This window comes from Abrus precatorius, unplaced genomic scaffold, assembly GCF_003935025.1.
Source record: "Abrus precatorius isolate BTA unplaced genomic scaffold, Abrus_2018 Scaffold6, whole genome shotgun sequence".
Classification (NCBI taxonomy): Eukaryota; Viridiplantae; Streptophyta; class Magnoliopsida; order Fabales; family Fabaceae; genus Abrus; species Abrus precatorius.
The window spans coordinates 15918517-15939665 of NW_020874406.1; the positions used below are offsets into that span (position 1 = coordinate 15918517).

Consider the following 21149-nt stretch of genomic DNA (forward strand, 5'->3'; position numbering starts at 1 on the left):
TCTATTATTTAGAAAATTAATTTAGATAGGTCTATGAAAATTGATGCAATTGATTTTGTTGGAGGTATTTGATGTTGCCGGAACACCAACAAAATAAAGGTTAATATGATAGCTATCAATAAATACATCATTTACCTCAACATTAGCAATGGCCAATAGAATTAGGTTTTATCTTTCATTTATGCTAGCCCCTAAGAAAACCTAACAACTGAGTGTTGGGAGATGTTAAAGAACTTTAATACCACTATTAATAAGCCCTGGTACCTAGCTGGAGGCTTCAACTCAGTCATCTTTCAACATGAAAAATCTAATGGTAGATCTGCCAATACCAATACTAGGTTAATTCAGGACTTTGCTAAGTGTCTAGACTTCTATTGTAACACCTTAAATTTAATTTCCAATAAATAAATTTTGAAAGAAAAATGGGAATCATAAAAAAATTTCCTTAAAGTGGTTCCCAGTGCATAAGTTCAAACAAATATTTTCAAATAAGGATGGTTTACAAGTTTGTATCAATGATTTCTACAGGACTAATTCAATTACATCAGAGTTCAAATCAATTTCTAGTCCTATAGCATTTTCATCCACTCCTTTACTGAGACCAGTGCTGATCGTCTTGGTCACCTGAAAAATAAATGTAAGGGTGAGTACTCTATACTATCCAACATATGCAAACGTAGAAACTCACCTCACACAATTCACATATTCTATTTCAAATTACAACTGATGCGCTCACTGCACCAACACATTTTATATACGTGAGCTTACTGCACATAGCCACGCTCACTGTAGCACTGTGATCACAGTTTTATACCATAGATGGTCGTCGGTTACTCCCGCATCACGGATACTACGTGTGTGGTCATGAGTCGCTTGGAAAAGGTGTTGGTCAAAGGTCTAATTAGGAGGAGAGTGTGTGGCCTGTGATACACTCACACTCACTGTTGGTATCACCACCATTCTCTCTTCCCCAAGGTATTTCTACCGTTTCATCTTTCATACCTCCAGTGTATCGCTAAACCATTCATAGCATATTCACAACCGCATTTAACATGTATTTTCACACATATTTGAGCCACATATAGTATTCATTCACAGCACACGGCACACAGACTCACATCTATTCACAACACACAAGCCCACATTCATTCACATCACATTCAATGCACAACATTTCCAACATAATTTCAAGTACAACCATCATTCTTAACACACGTACTACCAACACCGACTACATTGTAGTCAATCACATTATTTCCATCACAAACCACTCAAAGCACATCATTTTCATCACACACATTATACAATCTACATTATGATTAAAGATTAAATCCTCATCAAAATACATATTTTCCTACATTTTATCCTAACCGCATTATAGTACACAACCAAATAAGAAATTTTCAAGCACAATGAGATAGGGTAGAGTCCCCCCTTATCTCATACTGAAGACCCACACACGAATCAACGATGAAAAAGACTCCCCGCACAAACTTCGTCCTAATTACATGAAAGAGTCCCATAAGAACCAAGGAAAACTGACAAAACAGAGAATGGAGTCGAGAAACCAAAACCCTAACCATGAAAACTTACCTCCAAACGCTCCAAACGTGGATCTAGCTTTCAATCTTACTCCCAAACGGCTTGGGAGGCAATGTAATCGGTGAAATAGGATTCGATATTGAGAAAATCGCAAAAGAAAGGAAGAAGAAATCTAAAATAATTCATTCTCTTGAACCCTAACCCTTTAAGTACCCCTATGGTCGCGACACTCTCGCTACAGCGAAAATCTCAGAGGAAACTGCATTCTGGTTTCTGCAGAATTTCGCTATAGCGAGATCCTCTCACTACAGTAAGATTGTACCCTAAAATGCATCCTCCACTGTCACCCTCTCGCTATAGCGAGAACGCGACAGTTTTACCTCTTATCTCTCAGGGCTTTCTTGCTATAGCGAGAATCTTCTGACTATAACGAGAACACCGTGCAGCACCCACACTTAGCCTATTTTTCTCACTCCAATTCCAATCACAAACCAACATATACATATTTTCACACACGTATTATCATCCTAACAAGGTCACATATACACATTCACATCATCATCATGTAAATCAACACACCACATATGGCAATCCATATATATATTAAAATTAAACAATATTACCAAATTTAGGGCGTTACATCTTTGGCTTTCAAGACTTAGGCTTCAAAGGAATTCCTTTCACATGAAATAAAGGGCAAATTAGGGAAAGAATTGATAGAGTTGTTATTAATTATTCTTGATAGAGGACCTTCTAAAATAGTTTCCTTATACACTTTCTCCTCTTAAAGTTTGACCATGTTGGACTATGACTAAAAATTAGAGATAATAATAATCTTATCCTCCGCAGTAAGACTTTCAAATTTTTGTCCCCGCAGATTCAGCATAATGACTTTTTTGCACAAGTTAAAAATTTCTTGATAACTTCTAGGTCTTGGTTTGAAAACTTAGGTTGTTTCCAAAAGAATATCTCTGAAAATTCTTTTCAACTTAATTTTTTATTTAAAAGAAAAATTCTTTTTAAAAATAATAAACATATTTTAAATATTTGTATTTTTAGATGAAATTTTTTTAAAAATATTTTTATCCAAACTTTATTCCACTTTTTAAATTACTTTAAAGGGAAATATTTTTTAAACAAACAAAGAATATTTAAAAAAATTGTTGTGAAAATAAAATAGAAATAATTGAAAAAGATGTGTTTACAACGAAGAATCTAATAAAATTAGCTATAAAAAAAATATTGATAGTACAAAATCTATCTATATGAAAACTGTAAATAGAACCACCGTCCGTTGATTTCTGTCAAATATCTTATTTAGTATTTTCTTAATTTGTTATTAGCCAATTAATTACAGACACAACCGTTCGTAGGGTCTTTTTTGTATGATTTTTTATTTAAAAAATTTATTTAAATATGGGATTTGAAGCTGTATTATCAAAATATGGCATTTAGAGCAAACAAAAAATTGGCGACTTTTGAAAATTTTAAAGTATTTTATTATTATTTTAAAATAGTCAGTGGTGAATTTTGAATTCTTTTAAATTTTTAATATATTATTATTCGTTATTTCCTCGTTATTTATATTAAAATTTTATATTAAAAACTATATATAAAAAAATAATCCCGTTGATACTGTGTTCGTGAAAAGCAATATCGTTTTATATATGATTCCTCAAATTAGATTCACTTGTAACAGCTTTGTTGAGTTTTGATTTCCTTGTACTTCAGTAATAAAATTATTCTTTTAAAAAACGATTTTCGACAGATTTAAACGAACTTTTATTATTATTATTATTATTTTAAACACGAAAAACGCGAGGGCACTTTTTAAATATATAATTACCTAAAGTGCCTCCACATTCAACTCAAGAATGTTTTATAAAAAAATGTTTTTTTTTAACTCGTGTTGCACGCAGTGGCTTTTATGCGGCTGACGTGTTTAAAAGTATTAATGGACACATGATAAGTAAGCTAAAAGAATATTTATAATATTAATAAATATTGAATAAAAATATATATTTAAATAATATTATTACTGTAATTATTTGAATTTATATATTAATTTTTATTGTAAAAGTTTTATAAATTAATTTTTATATTATATTTATTTTTAATTTAATTTTGTTATTTAAGATTTTTTATTCTAAATTTAATGGTAAAAATTAAATTAAAAAAAAATATAAATATAAAAACTGATTTATAAATTTTTTACATATAAAAATTAACTTCTAAAATTTTATATATAAAAATTAATTTGTAAATTTAAGTTAAAAATATTTTTATAAATTTATGACGTATTTTTAGTTTGTATTTTAATTTTAATGATATTAAAAGAGTAAATAAATATGTAGATTTATGTATTGGTAATTTTATTACTAGTAAGTGCATTTGGGGATGAAAAATGTTCTAAAAAAAGGATTAAAATTTGGATTAGTTAAATATAAATGTAGGTGTAAGTGAGAGTGAGGATGAAAATGATAAAGTGATAAAAAAAAATAATTTAGTGAAAATTATTAAGAAATTAAGTGTTGAAAATAAGAAATTACGTAGAGTAAAAAAAAAAAGACAGTAGAATTAAAAATGAAATCAAAGAAAAAGATGTGGTTAAATAGTAAAATTAAGATATAAACTAAAAATATATTAGAAGTTTAAAATTTATAAGTTAATATTTATAGATAAAAAATTTGTAAATCAGTATTTATATTATATTTATTTTTAATTTTTTTTATTATTTAATATTATTCATTTTAATGTTAATTATTAAATTAAAAATAAATGTACTAACGAAATGATTTATAAATTTTTTGTATTAAATAACTAAATTACAAATCAAAATAAGTATAAAAAAACAAAATATTATTTAAACCTAAAAATATATTAGTCAATGTAATCAAATAGTTAAAATGTCCATGACAATTTTATTTTACCTTAATTTATAACCACAAACCAATCAACAAAGTGATTAAGTTCAGTTTTGACCCTTGCAAAGTTTGATGGCTTTGAGATCCTTTACCAGTTCCACCATATTCTTGTGCGAAGAACCACCGACCTTAACAGCTCTCTTCGCCGCACCACTTAGCTCTTTCGCCCTTCTCCTCATATCTTCATCTTCCTTTCCACCACCCATAATCAAAGCAATCGCATTTCCAATATCTTCCCTTTTCACCACTTCACTCCCAAACTCATTCCAGTTCCTCCACTCTTTCGCTCCCACTCCCACCCCAATTCTCAATACATCTACCACAAGCTTCTCATTGAAAAATTGCTCAGCAAAAAGAGGCCATGTCACCATTGGCAACCCCGCGTTCACGCTTTCCGCAACCGTGTTCCAGCCACAGTGAGTCACCAATCCTCCAATCGCTGGATTCTCCAAAATCAGCAACTGGGGTGCCCAACCCCATATTAGATAACCCTTGTTCGTCTCTTTCACTCTCTCCTCAAACTCTTCCAAAAACCCACCATCATTTTCACCCTCGCCGTTTTTCCTAACAACCCAGATGAAACAATGCCCTGAATCTTCAAGCGCATGCGCAATTTCCACAAGCTGGGATTGAGGGAACTTGTTCATGCTCCCAAAACTCACGTAGAGAACAGATTTCTCTGGCTTCGAGTTGAGCCATTTAAGCCACCCTTGCTCTTCATTTTCTCTTTCTCCTACGTATCCTCTTGCAGATTTATCCGAATCATCTTGGTTTGCCCATAACGAAACTGGGCCCAAGCCCCAACTCTTGGTCCCCATAACCTTCTTATAATGCTCATAATAAGCACTCTCGAGATCATAGAAACTATTGAACAACGATCCGTAGCTTCTCTTTTCAGATTCCTTAATGGTCTTCATCAACTCTGTGTATGGATTCGGAGACCTAAGCCAATCGGGTAACTGCAAACGCGTCATCTCCAATTTATCGGGTAAATCCGGTAAAGTGAATTTCTCGCTGTCGGATTGCACGTTCAAATGGGGTGCGTACTGTTCCACAGAATGCGCCGCAGAGAGCGCAAGATAGCTAGCGCCGTGAAACATAAGCCTCGGAATGCCGAGTTTGGCGGCAACATCGGCAGTCCAAGGGTGGAACATGTCGGTGACGATAAAATCGGGTTGAAGGTCGTGGAATAGTTGTTCGAACTGTGGTTGGAGAATGGCCAAACCCATGTATACTTTGGGGATCATTTCGCGAGGAGTGTTGACGTTGAGGGCTTCGATTCCCGGTGGAAGACCCACCGTGGAAGCTGGGAAATTGACAACGTGGGTTCTGATGGAACGCCCGCGAGTGGAATCGAGGTCAACGGAGTTCTGGAAAATTGTGGCGTTGTGTGCGGTGGTGATGATGGTGACGTCAACGCCGTGCATGGCGAAGAGTCTTGCCATATACACAAGGGGAATCGTGTGACTTGTTGATAGAAAAGGAAGGAAAATTGCCTTCAACTCACACTCTTTCTCCATTGCTTCTCTATTTTCTGCTACCATTGGATTCCTCACGATGGATGATTACCATCGGAAAGTGACTCTTATAACTACAAAATTTAAGTGCAGACAGACACTGTTATTTATAATTATTACTGGCACGAATTTCCGTGTTTGACGATTGACTATTTCTTAAAAGGGAATATAAAGTGCACTCCCAGCAAGTACTTTATATTTTTTATCAACATATATCAATATATTTTTATCTAATATTTTTATTCACGTATTATAAATATTTACTCGTAAAGTTTCCTTCTTTTGTTGTGTATATATAAAATTAGAATATTTGTGTTTACTTAAAGGCTATATAATGTTATGTTATATACATTGAAAATGATAAATAATATAACAAATATATCAAATAAAATTTTATTAATCGCAGTTGTCAAGGTTAATTGTAAACAATTAAAATAAAAAAAAAAGATGTTAAAAAATATTTTACATTAGAGTAAAAAAAATATAATAAATATTTATTAATATATATACTTTTACTATTTTTAATTGTCTAAATTTAATTTTAAGAGTTAGATTTAGTATTCTTATAAAATTAAATTATTTTAGTTTTTACTACTAAATTTATTTTTTATGCTTTCATATTTTGCATATTTAGTGTATTGGATGCAAAAAAATTTAATGTTGTAAATTTTTAACATGCAAAAATATAAATAATATTAATATTAAAAATGATATATTTTTTATTTTTATGACTATGTAACTTTTAAATAATTTAAAAAATTAACATCCAGAGATAGTTAACTGGCCTATACTTTGCGTAATGAACTAAAAGATAAGACACGAATTTAAGCTGAATTTTAATAAGCTAAATAAAAGTAAAATTAAGTTTCTTTTAATATATAAACAGTGCATATATATAAATTCATGTATAAGCGTGAGATTCCAATTATGAAAAGTATACACATTCTCTAATTCTCTAATTGAAGTTTCCTAAAAAGCACAGCACATTAATATTAATAATCGATATATATATATATATATATATATATATATATATATATTAAAAAATATTTTTTAATTTTAATTAAAATATTACGCCAACAACAATACTGGAATTAAATTTTATCTCTTTTATAATTGCAATAAAAAAATTTGTTATATAATAATTAACAACCACACACGGACACTAAAATTTGTCATGATACATATAATTGAATATTAGTATTATTTTTTTTAATGTATAGAGATGTTTCAAAAGTATATTTTAAAACAAAGTTATCATTGTCGTTCCGGTTGTTAAAAAAGAGTGTAGAAACTACTGTAAGAGAAGAAAACGCAAGATAAAAAACAAATAGAAGAAAAAATTATATGTATATATATATATATATATATATATATATATAGTTAATTTTCTTTCATTATTTTTATGAAAATGTTGAAAAAACTAAAAATAGTTTGTTTTTTTATTTCTTAAAAAAAAGAGTTTCATGAAATAATTTAAATATTTTTTATGTAATGATAAATAACTAAATAAAAAATAAACTTGTCATTTTTTACTATTTTTTTCCATGCCTCATTTTTTTCTTCTCGTGAGAAGCGACATTTTTGTTCAGATAAATCAGTTATATTTTATTATTATTATTATTATTAAGCAGATAAAAAATATGGAAATACTGTTCAGTACAATAAATAAATAAAATACACCCAACACAACACCAGTTACTCGTGATTTTTTTTATAAATAAAAAAAACTTATTTTTCCCCCTTATTTAACTTACATATGTATTGTTTCATATTCGTGCCTATCTTTGTAGCCCTAAATGGCGAAGATCTTTAAATTCTGATACCAAGTTCGATTAATTAAAAGGCATTTAACATATTAGGAAAAAAAAAAAAGGCATTTAACACGTTATATTAAACTTTTAAAGTACTGAAAAACTAATGTTAAATATTTGTATTTTTTTTGGTGAAAAAATCTTAAATATTTTTATCTAAACTTTTTTCCAAATACTTTAAAGGAGAAATATTTTTGAAACAAACAAAAAATGTTAAAAAAAATTGTCGTGAAAAATATATATTGAAAAAAATGTGTTTTACGACGAAGACTCTAATAAAATTAGATAAAAAATACTTAATAGTACAAAATCTATCTATATGAAAACCGTAAATAGAACGACCGTTGATTTCTGTCATATTTTTTAAAAAAAATTCAATATATTATTATTCGTTATTTCCTCAGTCCTTATGCTAAAAATCGTCGTCGCCATTTATGAACTTATAGTTTTGTAATTTAAAAAAAAAAACTATATTTAATATATATATATATATATATATATATATATATTTTAAAACCATATATAAAAAAATAATCCCCGTTAATACTGTTCGTGAAAAGCAATTTCGTTTTATATATGATTCCTCAAATTAGATTCACTAGAAACAGCTTTGTTGAGTTTTGATTATCTTGTAATTCAGTAATAAATTTATTCTTTTAAAAAATGATTCATCAGAAAGAGTCAAACGACAGATTTAAACGAACTCTTTTTTATTACTATTATTTTTAAACGCGGGACGCGAGGGCATTTTTTAAATATAAAATTAGCTAAAGTGCCTCGAGATTCAACGCAATGTAGAATCTTTATATAAAGAAAAAAGTTGTTTTTCAATGTGTTTGATCTCTTAGTATTTGTAAACAATTTTATTATATAAATTTTTGTCGTGAATCTTTGAACATTGAAGAAATTGAAAGAGAAAACCAACCATTAGTGTACTATATTGACCCGTGTTGCACGCCGTGTCAGTATCATTACGTGTTTAAAAGATTACGGGCTTTTCTGCCATTAACGTGTTTAAAAGTATCAATGGACACATTATAAGCTTTTTCTACTTAAATAATATTTTTTTTAAAATAATTTCTTAAAATAAATATATTTTAAAATTAATTTTTTATTTGATATTTTTTTTATCAACTTAACAGAAATATACTTATAATAAATTATTATTATTATTTTAATAGATTATCATTATAGTATATTCGAGACTACATAAAAAATTAATTAATATGTAATCAAAATTGCATTTATATCAAATAAAATAAAATGATAATAAATTTTTAATATTATTTTAATATATTATTATTGTATAATATTCTATACTTATATTTTTTATTATTTTTTTAATACCATTGTTATAGAATAATTAATACTTATTTTTTATTATTATTTTAAAAATCTATGGTCCGACACTCATGTGAGTGAGATCCATGAAATCAGTACTTTTGTTGGGCATGTTTTGTTCTGATAATATATTCCCTCTTCACATGTGCCTATAAAGAGTCTTTTTGCTTGTTCCTACCTATTGCCATAACAAAGAGTATGTTTAATAGTTAGCTACATTTAATTGAACCTTTTCTTTTTTTATTTTGGCAAATGACATTCTTCTTCTTCTTAAGCTTATGTTGCTTCATTGCTGTTTTATATTCATCAACTTTGGGAGCTGAAGCATGGGCTCCCCCTACGTGCCCATCTCTTCTCTCACGAGCAAAAAATTTAACACCCTTTTCCTACACAAAGATGACACTGCATGTCCTGCCAAAAGATGACACTGCATGTCCTGCCAAAGACTTCTACACCTATGACTCTTCATTCATGCATTCAAATTCTACCCCACATTTGGTACTACCGTTGTTTAACCACACGCAAGTGTGAGATTGCTGCATTTCTTGCTCACATTTCCCATGAAACCACCAGTGGGTGGGCCACTGCACTCAAGGAAGAAATAAACCCTAAGATTAATTACTGTGATTCTACGAACAAACGATGGCCTTGCTACCAACCATAGATTTTTAAAATAATAATAATAAAATAAATATCGATTATTATGTAACGATAGTATTAAAATAATAATAAAAAATATAAATATAAAATATTATATGACTATAGTATATTAAAATTTTATTATTATTTTATTTTGTCCAATATATGATTTCGACGCGTGTCAATTTTTGGTATAATAGAACAATTGTTCATTAAAATGATAATAAAAATTTACTATCGTCTATGTATTAGCAATACTATTGCTGAGTTAACCAAAAAAAAAAAATACCAAACAGAAAATTAGTTTTAAAATATGTTTATTTTAAGAAATTATTTTTAAAAAAATATTATTTAAGTAAAAAAGCTCACATTATAAGTAAGCTTAAAGAATATTTATAATATTAATAAATAGAATAAATAGTTGTTTGGAAAAAAGAAAATTTTTCTAAGTTATAAAGACCTTATCAGATTAAGGGTTCTACGCTCCCACACTGACAAATCAAAGATTTAAAAAATTATTTAAGTCTTAAATTCATCTTGAAGATTCTACTTTTTAAGGAATTTTGGAAGTATTTAGAACGTAATTTTTTCTATTATGAAGAAACTACATTTCAAGAAATTTTAGATGGTCGGAGAAAGAACCTCATTCTTTATTGAAAAGTATATTTGAACTTAAAAAGTGTTGTAAGGTTTTTGAGAAGAATCTTAATTTTTGTCAAAAATGTCACATTTCGAGTTGTTTTAAAGGTTTTTGTCACACCTTAAATTTTTCTCAAAATTGCTTAAAAGACAGGAGACTAGTAGAAAATTATTCTAAATTCAAAAGACTAAAGACCTTTCTGAAGAGTTTCTGAGGATTTTATAGTCCCTGAACTGAAAATAGCTAAAACTTGTCAAAAAATAAGGCTAATAAGATGATTATTCTAAATCTACAAGATTGAGGCTCTTTTGAGGGTTTTAACGTCTCTGACACATAGAATTGTTCAAAAAACAAAAAGTGATAAAAAATATTCCAAGTCTACAAACCTGATTGAACTCCAGATTTCCTCCAAAATTGCTTAAAAAATAGAAAGTGGTCAAAAAAATATTATAAGTCCACAAACCTAGTTGAGCTCCAGATTCCCTCCATAATTGCTCGAAAAACAGGAAATGATTAGAAAATATTTTAAGGCCACAAACCTGATTAAGCTTCGGGTATCTTCCAGAATTGCTCAAACAACAAGAATGAGTAGAGAAAATATTCGAAGTTCACGAGATCAAAAAAATCTCTTAGATTCCCAAAAATTAGTCAAAAAATAGAAATCGATAGAATAATTATTCTAAGTCCATAATGCTAAATGAGCCTCTTAGATTTTTCTCAAAACTGCTCGAAAATTGAAAAATAAAAAGAAATATTATAAGTCTATAAGAGTCATGATAGGACTCAAAAGTTATTACAAGGCTCAGAAGCGGTTACCAGCAGTTACCACCAGACGAAGGTTCAACAATACAAAGAAGGATCGTAGACAATAGCAGTTATGAAATAAACCACAACCGACAACACGATCAGAGCCAGTCGTGAATAACGGGCAGCAGTTGAAGGCAGTTGCCGATAAGTGTCTGGAAAAAAAAAAAAAAGAACGGTGGTGGTTTCCCTTACCTATAAATACGTCAAAACTTCACTTTCCAGATGATGACTTTTTATACCTTGACACCACATCTAAAATTCTCTGCACCGCACCAAACACCAACTACAAGGAAATATATAGTTGTTGTTCATTGCTAGGAGTCATACATTTATATTCCTACACATTTACATTTACATTTTTACAGTTTAATTTCAATTTATTTATTTCTTGTTCATTTTATGTTGTTAATACATTCTTGTAAAACATCTATGTTTAATTATTTCAATTTAATCCTCTACTTTACAACGTCAATTTGAACATTATATTAACAATATACTTAAAAAAACTCAAAATAACCTAAATTTAGTTTTTAGAATACTCTTAAATTTATTTGTTTGCAGTAGTAGAATAAAAATATATTAGTCAATGTAATCAAATAGTTAAAATGTTCATGACAATTTTATTTTACCTTAATTTATACCCACAAACCAATCAACAAAGTGATTAAGGACAATATCAAAAGGGAGTAAATTTATAATAAAATATCAAATTAGTTTACGTTACCGATTAATTTGGTTTTAGTTTATATTTCTTGAGTACAGAGTGCTTTGTACAGAAAATGAGGGCTCATATTTCTAAATCTATACTACATTTAGAATATATTTGGTTTGTGATTTTAACATCAACACGGGCTTGCAAATTATTCATGAACTTATTTTGTTTATAATACAGTAAAGTTGTTAAATAATTATAAAATATATTGAATATATAGTTTTAATTTTAAATTTTTAAATTTTTTAAAGTAATATTTAATTTATATCTATTAATAACTTTATCTATTTTAATGTTACACTTGTGAATATATATATATAAAAGAACTTAACATTGTCATTTTATATTAATATAATACTATGTGTTTTTTAAGTCATGAAACATAGTGTTTGTAGTGCTATTAAATAACATTATAATTTGTTATATTAATATTTTTTATTAATATTAATAGCTTATTTATCTTCAAATTAATATTAATTAACTATTTTTAAAAAATATTTTAAAATTTTTTAATATCATTTATCATATTATATATTAAATTTATATAAAATAAATTAATAAATATATTATTATTAGACTTTAATAATAATAGATTTGTAATAAATTAAATTATTCAATTTCGTAATGTTTGAAAGAGTTGTTTAATCTCATCAATAAGTGAAGCAACTCTCTCTTAAACATATTTTTTATTTTTTTATTCATCGAATATAAAGCTGTTTTTTGTTATTTAAATATCAAATTTCCACAGCAAAAGAAATAGAGAACTCTAATAATTTAGTGAAGCGTTTAACTTCATTCTTTTAATTTATACTATATAATAGAGAAGTTAATATTTTAAATCATGAAATAATCCAATAAGTCAATTCGATACTTGTAAATTATAAATTTGTAACTATTTTTCTAACATATAACTAATATATATATATATATATATCATAAATTAATAGAGTTATTTAATAAAATAAACACAATATTTTAAATTAACTTGCGAAAAATATCATAAGAAACGTTTAATTTTAACAGTAGCTTCTAATGTTTTTTCTTTTCACTCTGACTCTTTAAACATCTTATATTCACACAAAATAATGTAAATAATTTTTTTTTCAGCTTCGATTCAGCTAGTTATGAAACTTTTTCATCAAATGGTTTTAATTCAGTTATTTAATTTACAAAATAAAACATTAATGTGTGTTTAGTTATAGAAACTTGTGACTTACTTTTTTAAGTTAATGAACTATAAAAATGTTTGGTGAATAAAAAACAAACGGAGCTCGTTTTAATTTATGAAAAGTTATCTCAATAAATATTCAACATAAAAAATATATAGTTGTTGAAATAATCTGTTTTACATCATTATTACTATAATAATTAATCATTGACTAGTAAAATAAATTAATTTTTAACTAATCTAAACGCATACTTAATCTGTAAGACCATTTTCATCGTGTTTCATTATGAATTTCTTACCCAGATACTTGTAAAAAATTTAGAACCTTAAAATGTGGTATTCAATTGTTCTACACGCGACTATATATATATATATAAACATAATACCCCAATTATTGGTGGTCTAATGTTAATATAAATTAGAAATTAAACTGACTAATCATTATAAAGAAAAGCTAGATAATAAATTTATTTTTATAATATTCAAGACTTTTAGTTAATATTTATCTAAGTTAAACATTAAAATCATTTATGTTTATAAAATAAAAAATTTAATTAACTAATAATATTAATCTCAAGGCCAAATCAGTACTTCTCTCGAAAATTTCGACCCGTACAATTATATCAATAACAAAAATACAATATTGTATTTTATATAAAAATTAAAATTTATACACAAGTTTTAAAGGTAAAATTTGAAAAGGAAGGGTTGCAACTTGCAATATGAATATGTAGTTTCGAGCTTTTATGGCCCGACGTGAGAATGAAGTAGTAGTCTCTAACATGATTCAAACATTTTATTTAAGAAAAAAATTATTATTTTCCCTTTTTTGTATAATTAGTATTATTTATTGATTAAAATTAAAGTTGTAATATAATAATATTATTAAGTATAAATTATTTACTAAGATAAAATTTTAACTAATTTTTTAACACTATCAATCTGCACAAGGACACATAAAGAAAATAAAAACACTCTCAAGGATTAAACAAACCTTAGTTTTTAGATAATGAACAAGTGTAAATGAAAGGCATCACAACCAAGAAAATACGTCACAACCTGAGGATACAAAGCTTAACTAGTGAGAGAAGAGGAGTTAACAATTAGAAATAAAAAATTTGACGTATGGATTTGTTATTTATTTTTTTATCACTATGTATTAATAAATTTCTTATACAAAATACACATATATGTAAATTAAATATACCCTTGCATTAAAAAAAAAAAACCTTGAATTGCAAGAGTAACAAATTTTAATTGCATTTTAAAAAATATTTGTTAAAAATACTAAAATGTATGTTAAAATAAATAATATACTAACACTTACAAAACTTACTTTTATAAAGAGAAATATTAGTAATACATTTTTTAAATACACTTTAAGTTAATAATTAATTTTTAAAAAAATTTAAAAATTTATATGAATCTTATTTTTTACTTTTAAATTAATGTTTCTTTTTTATTAGTTTATAGTTTTAATTAATTTTAGTCAATAAATTAAAACATATTAAAAGGGCTCTGTTATATTATTTTAATAATTTATAAAGTAAATATTTAAAAAATATTTCTTTACTATTATGTTAAAAATATAAAATATTGTAAATACTTTTTTATTTAAGTATTAAAATTTTTTACATTGAAAATAATATGTTAAACTTCTACTTGCTAGTTTTTAATATATTAAAAAAAATCATTCCTCTTTTATAAATCAGTTTTACATTTTACTCTTTACAAATACTTCTACATTTCACTCATCCATTTTTATCTTGATTTTTTTAATCGAAATTTATAAATGCTAAACAAACAACAATGCAAATACTTTCGTATGATTATTGTTATTTATGTATTTTTACAGTATAGATTACGTTACTTTTAAATTACTATATATTACGTTATTAATGAAGTATTTAAGGAAATTTATATTTACATAAGATTTTTAAAAAATATAACTTATGTGATAAAAACTTTAGTTCTAACGGTAGATTTTGGAAAGAAAACATTAGCACAAAATTTACATGTTATTCTTTAGATATTATTTGTACTATTTATTAGCACACAGATTTGGTGGCCGGGCCTGTTGAGTTGTGGGGTTCTTTGGGCATGGGCCTTCGTGGATAAAAGCGATAAATTATTCTGCAAGGCAATCTACGGGCCAGGTTCACTTGAAAATTTCGGAGCCCATCAACCCAACAAAAAGAAATGAAAATTCTAGGGCTTGTTTGTGTGAGCTTCGAATTCAATGGACGACATGGCTGCATACTACTCACAGCCCCAACCGTCGGGCCTTCTCACTTACCAGTATTATCAACCGCCTCCGCCGCCGCAACCGCCCATGTTGGCGGTGGTGCCACCGCCTCCCGGCACGGCTCTCCCGGCGGTGCACCACCTGCATCCGCAGTATGTGACTCACCATCAGCAACAACCGATGTTCGCTTCTTACGCTCCTCCTCAATCATCCACCAACGAGGTTCGCACTCTCTTCGTCGCCGGTCTTCCCGAAGACGTTAAGCCCCGTGAAATCTACAATTTGTTCCGCGAATTTCCCGGTTACGAGTCGTCACATCTTCGGAGCCCCACCAATTCGTCGCAGGTACAATGGAATGCTTTTGGTTCTATTAATGTGTTCTGTAGATTTAGATCACTACTTCTCTCACATGGTTTTGTGTGTTGAATAGCCTTTTGCTTTTGCTGTGTTCTCGAGTCAGCAATCAGCAATCATGGCAATGCATGCTCTCAATGTAAGGATCGTTTAATATGTTTTATGTTATGTCCAGTGGCATCATCAAAGGCATCTTTCTTTATTGGCATTCTTGATTTTTATTGCTGTGGTTTGCAGGGGATGGTGTTTGATCTTGAAAAGGCCTCTACTCTTTATATTGATCTTGCAAAATCAAATTCTAGATCTAAGCGGACAAGGATAGGTGTGTGTTTGCATTAGCTTTTTTTACCTTTCATGAAAATTTGTAATCAAGATGTTCTTGAGGGAGATTTTGACTGATTTATTTTTTTTGTTGATTGATTGACCTTGACAAGCAGATGATGAAAGAGCTGGGTCGGATAAGAAAGCTAGAGGCCCTACACCGACATGGGCTACTCCTGATTCCGGTAAGATGGTGGGTGTTGTTAAGTTTGTTTTAGTGCATTGTTGTTGTTGATGCATATGGCTTGCGAGAACCCTCTTTCAGTTTACTATTGATATGTTATGTTTACTTGAATCAATTTATGTTCTCTTGCCTGGAGGCCAGTTAACTATTGATCACACGAAGAACACTTTAATCTATGAGCTCACATTGCACATCTTTTGCACTCTTCGGCACTAGCAGGTGTTAGCAGCATTCACATGCCTGGAATGGGTAATCCTGCTTTCAACACGAACACGTTTGGTTATCCATCTCCACAAAGGTCATCTGCACTACTTAATCACAGTTTTATTATGTGGAAGTTGGTTGCTTCTATATCTGATAAAGCACATTTTTCAACTTATGAAGTTACTTTCTACTTCTGTTGGAGAACTGTATCCATTAAAAGAAACTAACTAATGTGTTTGAAGCATCGGCAAATTTTTAGGGGATTTGTTGCCTTTCTATTTCTTGCTATCTCATCTTGGTTATTTATGTGTTTGTTTTCTGTAATAGTCTTGGCAATGCTGATGGGAGTGCTGTGAGTGACAGTCTATTTGCAAATCTGGTTAGTCTTATAAAGTACTCAACTCAATATGTCCATTTCCTATATCACCCTTTTTGTTTTTAACTGTTATGTGCTTCAATTGGTTATATCATTCTCAAAATTAAAGTGCTTTTGCTTGAAAGGTGTCTCAACTCTCTGTTCTGGCTGCCTCTAATTGAATTCAAAAGCTCTTGTTTTTTTTGTTGTCGCCATCCCCCTTGTTGGTTTGGAGACAAGATTTGCTGAAAGTGAAATTGCTCTTCTCTCTGGGTATAAATAAATAACTGAGGCAGGAGAAGCTGACTCTTTTTTTTATATTTTCATAGATCTATGGTAACAATTTACAGAGTATAACAATGTATCCATAGCCGTTATCACTATAATTGAGTCATATTCCATTATGCTTCTTTTTTCCTCTATTACACAAATAGTAGTGTTCCTATTATTCCTGTGGTATTCACATAATTTCTCCTGGATTGTTTGCACTACAACTGTGCATTAGAATGGTCCTCAGGGTAGGAAGGAATATGGTAAGCTAAAGTGCCATATTAGTTTCTATTTCGGGATTCAGCAGTTTCTAAAAGGACTTGTTGCTTCCTGAGCTAAGCACTTGGGTGGATTGGAAACTCTATCTCTTGTATTCCTATACTTCACGAGCCTCATTTTTCAGACTGTCGAAAATTGTGGTTAAACTGTATAATGTTCAGGTCCTTTAGTTCATTGATTAGGCTGTTAATCTTCAAAATTATTATGCCTAACATGATAGTGTAATTTGTTACTTTTAAAGGACACCTGATACTTATCTTTCCTGTAAGTTATACTTTGTTTCTAGACACACCTCTACCCATTTGTTTGCCATAAAAAAAATTGGGGCTCGATCATTCTTCTACAATGTTTATGTCACCATGTTTATGATGTTATTTAGTCTTTTTTTGGCTTCCCCCAAATGTTCCATTCATTTGGACGCCCCTATATTTAATTTTAAAACTGTTGCACTTTTCCTTTGAGTAACTAATTGTTTTTTATCTTGTGTGTTGACAGAAGAAGTGTTCAACACCATATGTTCCACAAAATGCAACCCCATGTGCTACTTTATTTGTTGCTAATCTTGGGCCATCTTGCAATGAACAAGAGCTAATGCAAGTATTTTCTAGGTCAGTGGACATGTACATGGGACATATTTTCTCATATTTATAAAATCTGTAGAAATTGAGTTTGATTTTGTCTTTTTATACATATATGTATCTTCCATCAGATACCCTGGATTTCTGAAATTGAAGATGCAGAGCACGTATGGAGCTCCAGTTGCATTTGTTGATTTCCAGGTTTCTTTTTGTTTTTTATTTTTAATGCTGCATATATCACAATTAAATAAATTGGAGTATTTTATCACTCAACATATTCCTTCCTGTTTGAAATTTCCATATTAATTAATTCCCTTGATGTTCTCTTTCTGTATTTTTTTAAAAAAACCAAACTAAATGTATGCAATGATGGTCACACCTAGCATGTTGTGAAAGTCATGTTTAAAGACTCTGCTCCTGTTGCTTTCCCCCTCTGATTTTTGTAAATTTTTTTGGATGTTTATTCTGAGCAGTCACAAACAATATATCTTGTAAAATCCCCACTTTACTTGGTTGCTGTATGTGCAGGATGTTACTAGTTCAACCGACGCTCTAAACAGTCTGCAAGGCACCATTCTTCACTCCTCCCAGGCTGGTGAGGGAATGCGTTTAGAGTATCCTTCGGTCTTCTTTGTTTTCTCTCATTGATTCTTTGCTAACTTCTTTTTTCTTTTGGGAGAAGGGGGGGTTGTGTCGACTTTGGTGGTCGAATCTCACTGTTCAATGTTTGGTATTGCTTAACGAGAAACTCAGATATGCTAAATCGCGGATGGGCATGCGGAAGAAGCCGAAATAACTTACATGCTAGAAAATAGATAATAAAAAAAGGTGGAAAACACTAGGAGAATCACTCATGACTCCTTCGGGTACGCTATGAATTGTTATTTGCAGGTACAATATAATGAAAGCTCGGCTGCCTTCGTCCAAAATTGGCAAAATTTAATATGGAGTATTTAAAAATACATAATTGAGCAGAAGTTAAATGCTTGCTCTTTTAACAGTTGCACATTGGTAACGTTCTCTTGTATTTATCCACTGTAAATTTATATAAATGTTACCTTTTACGCATTTTGAAAATTTTATAAATATCACTATAAATTTTAGTTTGTATTTTATATTTATTTTACTTTTGTCAGTGTAATTTATTTCGTGTAGTTTATATTTGCATATTATAGTTTATAGTTTATTTAAATTGATATAATTAATGCTATAAACCAGTCACGTCGAACCAAGGATTTGAAGGAATGCTTGAAAACATTGTGCCCCAACAAATCTAGGTAGCTCCAGGGAACAGGGAAATTGCAGGGCATATTCAGGGCACTGAGGGAATTCTTTGCTTTCACCACGTTAGCATGCCCAACAATTGTGGGATAGCTAGCTTCACCCAATTCCCAATCCTCCTTACCCTGTTAAACGATGAAAAAGGCGAGTTATTCTGTAGGGATTTTTTTTTATTATATTTCAATAAAAACTTAATAGGACTTCCGATTTATCATTCGAAACATAGAACGCGTAATACTTTAATTTAAAATAACAGCAAGAGTAGCAATTTTTTATTCCCTTTTCTTTTACGATAATAAAGAGTTATAAAGCAGCACTTAAGTTGTGTCGTTTTTCATTATCTTTCGTTTTTTTGTGTGGTCATTATCTTTCATAGAAAAAAGTTTGTGTCACGGTTCAAAGCTAGTCTAGGAGGAACGGAAATGGCAAACTAAAAAGATAAAATTTGTAGTTGTTTTATAAGTGGTGTTAGCATTCATAATCAATCAAAGTTAGAATTTTCTTTTAATAAAAAATTGTATTTAATATTATTATATATTACTGAAGTAAAGTTTAATTTTAATTGAAAAACAGTATTGACAATGTCTATAAAACCGCATATAAATTCTGTCCGAAATAGAAATCCACGGTAGTGATAAATATTGTTCAAATCATTCAAAATAACGAATGAATGAATCCCGTTATATTTTCTTCCTTTATGTTCAACTCTGGTTCAATTCATAGGGTGTGCAGTTCACAATCTTACCTTTTATATTTTTCAAATTTTGCTTTCATAGTTAATAAAACGTAATCAGGTGTTCATAGGGCAAATCGGAGAGGGTTGCGTTATTTAAAAAAATGATATTTTTTATCATATATTTTAGAAAGCATGACAAAATTTTTAAAATCATAAAACGTGCTAAAATTAAATATATCAATAATATTAAATATAAATTTTAATAATTTTTAATTTTTTAATGTGTGCTCTTAAACCCGTGTTAAAAAAATTATTTCACCACCTTACTGTTTATGAAGAAAGCCAAATCAAGTCGCAATCATTAGAAATATTAAAGTTAATTGAATTTGATTTCTCTCAATAAATCATAACTGCTAGTAAATTTAAGCGCTAAAATAATGAACGCATAAAGATATATATAAATTTATTGAGGTTATCCAAAAAATTAATTTATTATTTTTCATACCTAAAGTTATAACTACATTCTTACATTGGAGACGTCAAAGCAAGTAACAATGTAATATTCATTTTCCGTACTAGAAACAATGTAATAGTCTAACACTACGTAAGTACAATTTCACAAAAAAATAAAGTCAACCCTTAATGCGATCATTAACTTCATCCTCTAAAAAATGATAAACATTAAAATATTAGTTAAGAAATTAAAAATATTATTAATGTATTTTTAGAAACTTTGACATATAATCAATAATATTTTATTTAATAATCCACTAATTAATACTATTAAGATGGTAACCAGCTAGGAAAAAGAAATTACCCTGCGAATTTTCACCGACATTTGACTTTTCCTTCAATGATGGAACAACTGCATTAAACTCTGATGCAGCGATGGTCATAACTAGCTCATTATTTTCTTTTGTATTGAATCAGTTCCAACATTTTCCGACACGTTTACAATTTCTTCCAACTTCCGGTTCTTGTTGCTAAGTGATCTCGCAGGTGCATGCATAATTCATATTTGTTTGTTATTCTTGTGAACCATCGAAAAAGTCTAAACACGCCTCTATTTACTGGATAGCTACTGCTATTACCATATAAAATTATATGTTCTCACGTTTTCATGAAAACAATATTCACACTAAATGAAGTTGGCTTCTTTCAGAAAACTATGGATTTAATATCAAATATATTATCAACCCTTTATCATTGACTATCACCGGCATTAACACTGTGCTATCAAGTAATGTCTCCAATAAATTAATTCTTTTTTAAAAAAAGATAATTAGTATTTTTATTTT

General features: G+C 29.0%; 2 protein-coding genes across 3 annotated transcripts; one reads left to right on the forward strand and one right to left on the reverse strand.

Annotated features, from left to right (window-relative positions):
- Positions 1-4513: 4513 nt before the first annotated feature.
- LOC113870255 (soyasapogenol B glucuronide galactosyltransferase-like) lies at positions 4514-5986 on the reverse strand. The gene has a single exon (XM_027506848.1). It carries the CDS (start codon positions 5984-5986, stop codon positions 4514-4516), a length of 1473 nt encoding a protein of 490 aa, XP_027362649.1.
- A 9325-nt stretch (positions 5987-15311) lies between these two features.
- LOC113869243 (U1 small nuclear ribonucleoprotein A) lies at positions 15312-19006 on the forward strand. Of its 2 annotated transcripts, none has more exons than XM_027505475.1 (10): positions 15312-15694; positions 15780-15842; positions 15941-16025; positions 16141-16209; positions 16425-16506; positions 16740-16791; positions 17812-17924; positions 18026-18095; positions 18423-18508; positions 18648-19001. In XM_027505475.1, the coding sequence occupies exons 1-10, from the start codon at positions 15344-15346 to the stop codon at positions 18688-18690; spliced, it is 1014 nt and encodes a 337-aa protein (XP_027361276.1). In that variant the 5' UTR covers positions 15312-15343; the 3' UTR covers positions 18691-19001. The 2 variants fall into 2 exon arrangements, with proteins under 2 accessions (XP_027361276.1, XP_027361277.1); XM_027505476.1 differs by having other exon boundaries at positions 15315-15694; positions 16428-16506; positions 18648-19006.
- The last annotated feature ends 2143 nt before the right edge of the window (positions 19007-21149 follow it).